Source organism: Molothrus aeneus, chromosome 9 (genome assembly GCF_037042795.1).
Source record: "Molothrus aeneus isolate 106 chromosome 9, BPBGC_Maene_1.0, whole genome shotgun sequence".
Lineage (NCBI taxonomy): Eukaryota > Metazoa > Chordata > Aves > Passeriformes > Icteridae > Molothrus > Molothrus aeneus.
Genome location: NC_089654.1, coordinates 4,566,231 through 4,578,305, shown reverse-complemented (window position 1 = coordinate 4,578,305; position 12,075 = coordinate 4,566,231). Strand labels below are relative to the sequence as shown.

General features: G+C 49.0%; 1 protein-coding gene across 1 annotated transcript in view; it reads right to left on the bottom strand.

Annotated features, from left to right (window-relative positions):
* Positions 1-3,046: 3,046 nt before the first annotated feature.
* The window catches only part of PLPP3 (phospholipid phosphatase 3), a 45,012-nt gene continuing 35,983 nt past the window's right edge, over positions 3,047-12,075 (bottom strand). The window contains exons 5-6 of the mRNA XM_066555833.1: positions 9,905-10,081; positions 3,047-4,861 (exon numbers count right to left, since the gene is read on the bottom strand). Of these exons, the coding sequence (XP_066411930.1) occupies positions 4,736-4,861; positions 9,905-10,081 (303 nt within the window). The 3' untranslated portion in view covers positions 3,047-4,735. The remainder of the gene's footprint in view (positions 4,862-9,904; positions 10,082-12,075) is intronic.

The following is a 12,075-nucleotide window of genomic DNA, read 5'->3' as shown; positions in this document are numbered from 1 at the left end:
GGTAATCCGAGCAGTCAGGGCTGTGCCCAGAGCATCACCTGGCAGCAAGGGAATGAGGGTAGGAACGTCTGGAGGAGATGGGCAGTAGCTCCTATCTGAGGGCAGGTGTATGGACCATGTTTACAGAAGCCAGGAGGCAAGTGATTCACTTCATTCCTAAAAATCTGAACCTCTGATCTGGTGTCCAGAGGAAAAAATAAACACAAGGGAGGAATTGCTTGCCTTTTGAGAGGAGAACGGTGGATGAAGGCATGGGGTGTGTCAAGGCAAAGATGGGGGGGGGGGGAAATGCAGCTGAAGTGGGGCGCTGGCTCCAGGGACAGAAGTGCTGCACCCCAGCCATGGATGTGGGCTTGACACCAGCCCTCCTGTGCAGCAGGACCTCAGCCCAACACATCGTCTGGCTCCATGGATGAGCGTTGGTTTCGGCTTTACGAAGAGCTGGGTGAAACCTTCGGACACCCAAAACAAGGCAGGCTTGGAGCATGAGAAAAACAGGTCTCTGCTTGTGGGGCGAATCTCCTCCCTCCCCCTCCCTTGATTGAGAGCTTCATATCCGAAAATCATTGAGCAGAAGTACAACAGCTCCAGCCTCTGCAGGCTGCCAAGGCATTCATGCTGAGTGAAGCTGTTTAGGTGCACCCAGACACAGCCGGACCTGGGGCTTGCGTAAACCTCCCTTCCCCTGGAACAAAAGACCTGCTCCCATGGCAGTCAGGTGCACACACGAATCCCTGCCTTTGAAAACGTGTTCAACCGGTCCCAGTGCAAAAAAAGACAGGTTTGACCAGAACGTCCCCTTGTGCAGAGAGGCTCTGCCAGCCGAGCCCCAGCATCAAAGGCAGACAGCTGGGTGCTCCGCAGCCCCTGATTAGCATCAGCATGAGCAGAGCCCGGTGTTTGCAGCACTAAAGGCTGCAAACAGCACCCGGCCCCGGGCTCCAGCAACATGTCTTGTTTGCATGAGTGCATCTGGGTTTGTGCACCCGTCTGTCTCCTCCGGAGAGCTGCAGAGAGAGGCAGCATGCAAACACCAAAGTGTCCTGGCTGCTCAGCATCCCAGCAGGAAGGACCAAGCAGCACAGCAGTGCAAGGTGCAAGCTCCAGCTGCACCTGCAGACACTGCAGAGAGTGGTGGCCTCAGGATGTCAGCACCCATGTGGATTTGGGTTTGGGTTTTTTTCCATTTCACCTATTTATTTTCTCTTTCTTCCTGCCCCTCAGGAAGCTGTGGCAGTAGATACATCCTGTCACCACACTCATGGTTTGCGGTGCCTGCAACTCTGTTCCTTTGGCTTTCACTTCCCTGTGGGGTTTCACTGAAATGCTCATTTAAAATTGGTCCTTATTCCTCCTGTAGCACTGGAACGCTCCTCTGTGCTTGGCTAGCCCAGAGATCTCCATGGACCTTGCCTTTTCCACCCGTGCTGCCAGAAATGATCACTTCTCTTAGTCCCCAGGCAGTGAGTAGGGGTGAGCCCCAGTTCCACCCGGTTGTGCAAAGCTGCCCTTACCCTCCCCAGGATGGGATGGAATGGGACAGCATGGGAGAGGTGGGCAGGAAGCAGAGGAGGAAACGACCATCGCTCAACCATCCACAAACAGGACTTGGCACTGCTGATGCCCAGCCCCACATTATAGAGTTCAACCCTGTTGGTTTATCCATGGTCTTTTCTCCCTCTCTCCAGGCTGACCCACACATCCTGAGTGAGATCCCATGACTCGCCAGCCCTGCTGCCCTGCCCAGGCTCTTATCACCTCCTGTTCCGCTTCCCCTCTGACCCTTCTCCAAGCCCTCCTCTTTCCCCCAGACATCTGTATTCCTGCCTTTTTCCAAGTTGCTGGGGTGAAGATGCAAGCAAACACTTTTCTCAGCCCGGTGCTTGCTGCACTGGGGCTGGCTCTGCACAGGCAGGGCTCCACAGGCAGACAGAGCAGTGTTTCCTCCTCCCATGGGGGTACTTACACCCAGGCAATGCATTTGGGAGATAAACTGGGGATTAAGAGCCTGTCTGTCCTCACAGCCATTGCCCTGAAGCTGAAGTCTCACCTCGGCAACACACTCAACCTCCAAACACTCAGGCTCAGATCACACGTGGCACCATGAAAACGCCCTTTGCATTTGGGACAGGTGCGGGTTTACGAAGTTTTTCCACGCGTAATAAAATTTTACTCCTAATTAGGATAATAATAGCAAGTGCTAGCTCAGTTCTGCTGGCTTAATTTCCACCTGCTCTTTCTTTGCAGTTTGATGTGGTATTTGCTTCCTGTCATGCATTCTTGCATATTATTTCTGTGCCGTGTTATCTCGCTGATGTGGTTCGCTCAAGGAGTGGTCGAAACGCGGCTCTGACCGTGTGTCACCACCAACAAGTTCATTTGCCTCTGTAGGAGGAGGAAAATAACAATAATAAAAAAATAAAAACAATAATAAAAAAATTGAAAACAATAATAAAAAATCCAGGCTGCCTCATAACTGTGTGCTGAGCACATGTGCCTCTCTGAGCACATGTTGTTGTGCGATTTTTTCTTTTTTCTTCTTTCCTGTCCCACCTACGTTTGCAACCCAGCAAGCTGCAAGAGTTTGGTTCAGCTGCCAAGTGCCTGCTTTTCATGGGAAAGGTGTTTGAGCAGAGCATAGCTGGGAGCCCTCCTAGGCCAGGGGTTGTCCAGGAAGACCAGCCGCTGGGCTGTGGCTCTTCAGACCTTATTTTACTTCCATAATATTTCTTTATATCTCATAAGATTGTTAAAGTAAAAGGGATGCCTTCAGTAAAATGAGATTTGCTTTAAGACTGGACATAGAAAAGAGAAGATCCATGCAAACCCACAAGTGGCCCCAAGCCAGGAGCTGGTGGAACCTTCTCATCACTCCCATCAAAAATAGCATCTGGTCCTTCTTATCCAGCTGCCCTCCTGTACCATCACATCCCCAAATGCCACCCAACATCCACATAACACTTTCAACTGTCCCACTGGGCAAGGACCCTCTTTTTCCGTTAGGGAAAGGGCAACCCAAAGACAGAATGCAGCTTGCACCAGGATGTTTAGTTGTGTTATGAGCTTTTATTTAAAAAGCACATTTATACAGCAATAATTTCGCAGATACAAACTTCAATTTTGTATTCTACAAAAGTCTTTGAATATTCTTCTCTTTACAAAATGGAACATTACAAAAATACAGACAATTTAATATGTTTTTTTTATACAAATGTCTCTAATTGTAGTTATTTTCATTAAAATATTACTACCACAGAACTACAATATTTTAGTCGACTATAAAAAAATTAATTCAATGCTTTTTTAAGCAGCAAAATGTAAATAACACAGGTCAGGACACAGTTTATAGTCATAGTGGATATATCTAAAATTGTTTCAGAAATAATATTTTACATAGTTAATTTTTAAGGTTTTATACATTATTTATATAATATTTATAATATAAAAAAAAATCATAGCTTGCTATAAGTTGAAATGATAGGACGGATTCTGTGAGAAGGATGTGCAAATGGCTGTTCTGCGTGTTCTGCGGGATCCCTTTGCAAATGCGCTTCGTGGAAGGGCTGCAAACCAAGCACCTGTGGCTTCTGGGCAAAAAAAAAAATGCCATCATCACACCCGAGAGAGGCACAGCTGATTTCCCACCGGAGCGACCCAGCGGAGCACAGGACCTGGTACTGCCATGGCGCACCCTGGGGTGGCCAGGGAGGAGGAGGATGAGGAGGAGAGGAGGGGATGCACAAACCGACTGACACCCAGGCTGGGACGTGCCGCCCAGCAGCCCGTCCCAAAACTGCAGAATAAGTTTCCCCAGGACTCAGCCCCGGGGTCGTAGTGCGAACTGAACGAGTCTTCGGCAGAGCCGCCGCTCCCCCGGCGCAAACCGCGGCTCCCGCGGGCAGGCGCGCATGGAACCTGCTGGGATTTTTCTCTGGGGGAAGGGGCTGGGAAGTGGAGGATGCTCTTTTCATTTAGGAGGGCTCGGGTGGGATGAGCCCTCGGCAGGGAGCGAGCGGGGAGGAGGAAATGTGGCTTCTCTGTGCGGAGGAGGGAGATCTCCGGCCTCACTGCGCGTCTTGGGCCGCTCGTTAAAGGCGTCTAGTGTGAGCAGAGAGAGCAGAGACCCTTCGGAGACCATGGACTGGGCAAGCTTCTTCTAAATTAAGTCACAGTATGGAAGAGAGGAGGCAAAAATAAACTAGGATCAAGAAGAGAAAAAAGCAACTCTTATGAACCAATCCCAGGTCTTGACTCAGTGCTCATACGTAGTGCTATACAATTTAGTCATGAGTTGGTTTTTTTTCTCGCAGGCATTGGAAATCTTCGTAGTCCGAAAAAAACCTAGGATGGCCAGCTTTCCAAAAATCCCTTAGTGTTCACTGGGCTGGGAACAATTTGGCGTTCACTACAACATGAACACTCAAACCAATTGCACATCCAGAACTCCGGCACCTCTCTTTGTTTGTTCGGCATTTTGTGTAGTGTGGGTTTTGTTTTTTTCCTTTTTCATTGTCACCTTTGCCTTAGTTGACCACCACCACCCCTTTCATCCAAATGTCGCAAGTTGAAAAGACCACAGAGTAAGACTTTACTGGTCGGGCAAGAAAGTCTCTCCCTACATTCTACTGTCTGATGAGATTTGAGAGCAGCAGGTAGTTGCTGTCAGCAGTCACTTTTTTTTTTGAAAAAAAAAAAAAAAGTTTAAAATACAACACCCATCTGATTCCTCGAAGTTCTACACCATGTTGTGATGATTATTCCTCTCAATGATGTCCACAGGTGAAAGGATCTCCTTCCGGATGGGAGGTGGAGGCAGGCAAGTCTTTGTTTTGGGCTTGAAGAGATCTGAGACATAAAACACCTGCAGGAGTAAGTGGAAAAGGCAAACTTAGCCACAGTGGGTGATGGTTTGTGCAAAAAGTTGGTTTACGGAATATATATACATCTTTAAGCTGCAAAAATAGCACTTTTTGAATGCCTGCCTGTAACAGCTGTGAAATCCCAAGCGCCTGCTACCACCTTTCTGTACAGCAGAGGAAAAGGCTCAGACCTCACAAAACTGTAAAAACATGAGAGGACAACTTGATTTCTCACTGCGTCATCACCAAGTGCAACATCCAGACCTCTGCTGAATGGGTTGAAAAGCCAGGAAACAGATCCACGGCCTGCACTCCAATAAAATAACAAAGGTCTCCAAAGGGCTGGCCTGACTCATCCTCAGTGGTTTCAGGGATGGAGTCAGTGAAACAATTCATTCAGCCAGACATCAGGTAGGCAATTAAAAGCTTTCAAGTTAAAACTGTGTTAAAAGCTATCAGCAGTGAGTCAATGGTGAGCCATGCTCCTCATGCCCCACCAAGGCACCAGTACAGAGCTGGGGTCTGGTGGAAGCCAAAGGCTAAGGAGAGGAGAATCTATTCCTGACTCCTTCTTCCTAAATATTCCGTGATGTAACCCCTCTCCCGGATGCGAAAAAGCCAGTGCTTGGCAATTTCGGAAGGCAGCAACACAATAAGAAACAAAGTGCTGGGAGGAAACTTCCACATCCTCCTTTGGCAGCAGCATGAAGCTTATCAGTCCTCCAGGACCGGGGCACTTTCACCCTTGCCAAACCTCAGCCCTGTGCCAGAAGGGAAAAGAGTCAGACAGCCAGATCCTCTGGATGGAGCTAGAAGTGGCAAGGATTCATCATTTTGTCACCTGGGGCCACAGCCCCAAACTTCCGTTCTGCCACTGACTGTCCCTGCCAGCCCAAGTGTGACAGCTCATCTCAGAAAGCCCTAAACCCCAATAATCCCAACAGAAGCCATGGGTCTGCTGAGCTGTAATACCAGGATGAGCAGCACATGGCTGTAGCAATCAGCAGTACATTTGATTTTTTTCTCCCACACCACTCAAATGCAACATTTAATCACCCAGATAAATCAGGGGAAAAAATAATTCCAAGGTGTTTAAAGAAATAATATTAGATTACGACTTCCAGGCTGGGTAAGACAGGGAGAAAGCAAAGGTTTGGTCTACCTGCATCTCCACGTTTTCTAACCACCCACAGCCTTGTGCAGCAGGTCAAGTTGTCCTTGCAAATAACTTTTGGAAGCCCCTATCAGCACAGCAGATAAGGCTCAAGCTGGACAGCCAGCAAAGCTGCTGTACGCAGCAATTTAATCCTACAACTCTAACCAGGGATGAAGGAAGCTGAGCTGGTGCTGCTTTGTGGAAAAGCAGAGAAGGAGCTGATGTACAAAACAGTTCTTTTCTTGATGTATGTGCTGGTTTCTGGTTGTTTGGTTGTGTAACAGAGCTGATAAAGTTGTTTACAGGGCATCCAAGTGGCAGCCTTTGTATGTTTGGGTAAATAACAGGATCCAGCTGATGCTCCCGAGGATCACAAGCTGGAGTCTGGCCCCTTGCTGCAGCATCCCAGTGTAAAACTACATTGAACTGCTCTGGCACTGGTTTTATTTTGGGCTGTTAATAACTGCAACCCCCCATTTGTCTGGTTTGGTGCATTTCTGGTGCCATCTCACTCATTCATCCACCTCTGAGAGCTGGATTCAATCAAAAAGGTGTCCAACTTCTGCACCAAGATAGCCATGACAAATCAATTTATGGGAGGGGATTGCTGAGTGCAAGAAGCATCTGGGGATTGCTTTGAGTCTGGTCCTTATTTTTGACAGGAATGAGTTATGGTGGAGTGTCATCCTGGGTATTTTTGCTTTTACTGTGCTGCTTTTCAAGTTTCATTGAAAGGCTGGTTAAGGGGTTTAATTTCTCTTTAAACTGTATTTCACTTTAACATGGCTGGAGGTTATATAAACATTTATAGGAATCATGAAACGTGATCTTTGGGGGTTAAAAGTGTGTTAAATCCTCCTAATGCTTGAACTGTTTAACACAAAAAAGGACTAATAAACGTGCTAAGTTTTTCACTTGGATTAGCTCCATTTCCTGTAGAAGGTGCTCTCCACCCATAAAGAAAACTTGATGGGAGAAGACTGAGAGCATTTTAAGCCAGTATCTCACATTCCCACTTAACAATTCCTATTACTTTTCATCCTATTGAAGCAATTTTTAATCATATACAGAGAGGTTAAAACAACTCCTCTGAGCTAACCAGAGCAACACTGGGAGCATGTCCTCCTGACATCTCCTCTTCTCCCTCTCCCTCAGATGAGACATAAACCACACAACACACAGCAAGCTGCCTGCAAGGCGCAGAGAAACTATTTCTATTTGAGAAATCTTCGTTGTATTTCACCCTGGCTCCATGTCTGAATGTTTCATCAGCTGGAAGTGCTTGACATTAATGTCTTTTGCTTGTTATTTCAGGCACTGAAAGACAAACGTGTCTGCTGCAGCACGACCTGGGTTTAAGCTCGGGCAGGCTTTGGAGATGAAATCCACAACTGGTTTCTACTGAAAATTATGGCCTGATAACTGTGGTGTTTTTACAGCCCTTGGCTATCACCAGGGCGGACCCTGAAGGCTTTGCTGGGGGAAGGGGTGGCTGGGAGCACCCAGGGTGGGAGGTGATGAGTCTCCAGGTCCCTCCATTTCAGAGCAGCCTGTGCAGGGGAGCTGGGCAAGAACCCCCAGGACATACCAGGAATTTTGACAAAAAGCTCCTAAACTGCTCCTTCAGTGCAAACTCTAGGGTGATTTGGGATGACTCTTCCTCTTGTCCCTTGCTGCCACCTCCCAAAATGGGGGAAAGTCTACTAGGCCCTACTAGGCAAAGACTCCCACCAGCAAAGCCAGGTTCTGGAGAACAGTACACTGATGGTTCTCTGCAGGCTGATGGAATGGGACAAGGGCTGGGCTCAAACTCTGCCCTGAGATGTTCCAGGTTACTGAGACATTCCTGCAAAGCATTTAGACACAACTGCTCCTTCCTCCTGCGGGCTGGGAGAGCAGCTCAGGCTGCCCCAGACTCACAGGCAAACTCGAGCCTGCCTGGGAAACTCCAGGCAGCTGCTTCCTATGACACAGGAAAACCATCCCAGCCCTGCCACAGCCTCCCCTTCCCAGCACAGCTCCCAGCTGCCGGAGGGCTGGGAGGGGACAGCCAGGCCTGCTGCTCTCTGTCCCAGCCAGGAAGCATCCGGACACCCATCCCAAGCTCCATCCGGAGAGCTATTGTCCTTCTGGAACCACTGCTGGGACCCAGGGATGCACTGCCTGCTCCCCACTCCCCTTCCACACTGTGCCTGTCAGCCCACTTCCCACCACAAAGACACACACTTCTCCCACCTCCCCCTCGGGATCTGCCAGCCCTGCATGGGATGTGGGCACCAGGCAAAGGCAAAACCCAATAGCTACTGCTCACAGAGTTAATAATACTGCATGAAAATGTCCCAACAATGACATTTTTGTTTTGGCTTTGGAATATTATCAATGAGTGGGAAGTACATAAATAACCTATTTTCTCTCCCTGCAAAATGCAATATTGGTGAACTTAACTTCTTGTTCCCAAGACTGATTTACTTTTAGAACAGTTAAAAAAAAAAACCAAACAAAAAACCCAACAAAAACCCCCACAAAAAGTGGTGAGCTGTTAAAATCTTGCTTTTGGGGAGTTCACACAGACACAGAAACCACCACAGTCCCCAGCTTCTTTTTGTCTGAGGCAGCTGCCTCACCTGGTTCCCCCCCATCCTGCCAACTTAAAACATCTGCATGTGTCACTTTGAGTTACAGGGCTGTGCAATCATGTCACCCTTTGGAGAGCAAGTGGCACAAGAACCAGCCCAGCAGCTGAAGAGAAATGGGCACAGCTTTTGTTGGCCACTTTTTCAAGAGCCCTTTCGCCCCCTGAAAATCCATCAGCCATCAGCCACCTCCCCATGTCAGGGAGATAGCAGTTTTTGGAAGGACTGTGTGTGTAAGAGCCATAATGCCAAGCACCCCAGACTCTCTGCTCAGCTCCTGGTGGAAAATCTTGCTAAGAAGCCTAACTGAGAACACTCACTCTGGGGATAAATTCCCACCAAGAGCAGCAGCTCAGGGAAACAACAGTGTAGCAGTAAAGAGAAAGGAAAAGAAATATTGTTCAGCTGAGTGCCACTGAGAATTGCCAAAGCTTCTGGTGGAGAGGGAAACACCTTCCCTTGGCTGAATATCTTTCAGTGCCCCCAGCTGCCTGGACCAAGCCTTTGGAGCCTCTCACCACATCCCCAGCTGTAACAGGGAACCACCTGAGCTGAACTGGTGGGGTTGCAAAGGCCCTGCTGTTCCCCCCAGTGTCGGAACTCAATGCACCCCTCCGGATGTCCAGAGTTGCCAAGGACCCCGCTGAGGGGTTCAGAGACCCTGGCATGCTGCCCAGAACACCTGTGGGTTTGATTGTGACCCCTGGAGCAAGTTACCAGCTTTGTATGAGGACCTGAAAGTCACAGAAGTTTAAATAGTATAATAATAAAATTATCACAGGGTGAAAATGTAGATTTTAGGATTTTTGGTATGGGGGTTATGGGGACAAGATGGAGGAATCAGGGTGTGTCTAGCCTTTCTTCTTCTTCTTGTTCTCCACTTTCTGAAGTGATGTTGGCACTTTGGGATCGGTTTAGAGTAGAAGTGCACTGTCTAACATAGGTGATAGGTATTGGGAATTAAGTGTAAATATGTTATACGTAGTTTGTAGTATAAAAAGACAACACCGCCTCTGGGGCGGTCAGAGTGCCTGTGGCTGCCCTGCTGAGCAGATCTCGGCTGGGCAGAAAGAAAATTTTATAGATAATAATTAATAAACAACTTCAAGACCAAAAAGTGAAGAGCTCTGATTCATTCTTCAGTTGCACGGGCAGAAACAGAGACATCCTGCACATCTCGGGGCAGTAATTAAGAACCAACAACCCGAGACCCCAGGAGCTTCCCAGCACTGTTCCTGCCCATTTCCCCCACTCACCACGCAGTAAGCCACCAGGGCTCCCTGTGCAAAGCCTGCCAGCACGTCGGTGGGGTGGTGCTTGTGGTCGGAGACGCGGGACAGCCCGGTGTAAAAGGCCATCATGATCAGGGTGAACTGCAGCAGGGGACGGAGCAGCCGGGCTCCCTTCCACGTGAATCTGGCCTGCAGATAGAACTGTGGCAAGAGAGGGAAACAAACAAACAAAAAAAGGTTGAGTTAGTTTGCACAAATTTGCCCAAAATGCAGCAGTGGGGGTGGCTGTGGGGCCCTGTGGCTCAAGGAGGGGGAGATGATAAAATGGAAGGATGCTCTTTGCACCTGTGCGGCCTCTGGAGGGATTGTTAACCCGTGGAGGGGATGAGGACAGATGTGGATGGGCACAGCCCTTCCTCAGTGAGCCAGAAACAGGGGATTGGGACCCCCTGCACCCCAGCTCTGCTTCAGCCTCCACACAGCATGGCTTCCCAGTAAAGAAATTCCTCCCCAGCATTATTAAACATAACAAAACCAAAGTCCCAAATCTGGGATATTTAGGACTCATACCATCTCTCAGAGGGAAAAGAAGCATCCATACAGCATGCTAAACCTTCAGAGCCATCCTGAGAACTGCCAGACATGGCCACAACCACCAACAATGTGCACAATGCCACCCTCCAACACTCTCCCATCATGTTTCCCCTCCCGAGCCCCAGGGTTTGAGGGAAACACAGAGCAGCTGCCCCTCTGCACGGCCTGGGAATTGCCTCCCTGGGTGGGAATGCCAAGCAAAGCCCTGACCCAGCCGAGAGGAGGGCTCTGGGGTGATGTCAGGCAGACATTGTGGCCCTGCCGTGACTATCTCGGGCCCGCTTCCGCCCCGGGACCGGGCACGGCCGGTTCCTGTGGGAACGGGGAAGCTGGGCGGGAAGAGAGGGCAGGAAAACAGCAGCTCCTGCCGGGGATGAGGCAGGGAGGAAGGCTGTGGGAAGGGAGGGAGGGAGGGAGGGACGCCCAGGAGCCTCCAGGCTCGGGGAGCAGTCAGGCTCAAAGGGTGTGAAAGTGCCTGGCAAATGCTGCTCGGCCTCTGCAGCCCGGGCCTGCTCTGCCTCCTCCTAAATGCAGCACTGGAGTCAGACCCCGTGGGCTGCAAAGGGATTTACTCCCAATTTCTGCTCCTAAATGCAGCACTGGAGTCAGACCCTGTGGGCTGCAAAGGGATTTACTCCCAATTTCTGCTCCTAAATGCAGCACTGGAGTCAGACCCCGTGGGCTGCAAAGGGGAGTACTCCCCATTTCTGCTCCTAAATACAGCACTAGAGTCAGATCCCTGTCCTTCAAGGGACTGTGATACATCAGAGGAATGCAAAGGGGTTTACTCCCCATTTCTGCTCCTAAATACAGCACTAGAGTCAGACCCCTGTCCTTCAAGGGGCTGTGCTACATCAGAGGAATGCAAAAGGGTTTACTCCCCATTTATGATCCCTTTTACACACCCGGAGCAGTTTGCACTGCCTTGATATGAAAGGGGATGAAGCTCTCACTAGGTTCCCTGAAACCACAAATAACTTAATGACAACATAAAAGCATAAAATGACCTGTAAAAGCAGAACTGGGAAGCTGATAAGGGGGAAGCATAATTTTGGCCAATTTAGTATGTTTGGCTGTTGCATAAACACTGTATCTGCCCCTTTATGGAAAGAACACACACTGGGCTCTTCAGAAGAAATGAAACATCACATTGTCTGAATGGAGCAGATGCTCCAAATTATCCAAATTGTTAGCCAATTAACATGGAAGGGAGCAGCACCAGAACAGCTCAGTGCTGGCTAATGCACATGGTGATTCTGAGGAATATATCTGCAAACCAGCCTAAGCCTGGGAACGGAGCCACGGCCCCATGGAGCACACCCCACACCCCACACCATGGTCCCTTCCAGCCCAAACCATTCCATGATTCTGTTTTCATGTTCAAGCGCCTCAACTCAGCCCAGGTGACAGTGCAAAACTCAGGTTCCAGTGTGCTGCTGCTGCTACAGAGCAAAAATATCTCCAAGTATTGTATATTATAAACCATCACTCTCAGTTCTACCAAGAAGACTTGAAACCTGATGTCTTATTTTAACCTTCTGTCTTTGTCCCATCAAATCACTTAAGAAGGAAATTTGCTGCTGTATAATCTGACATTAGTC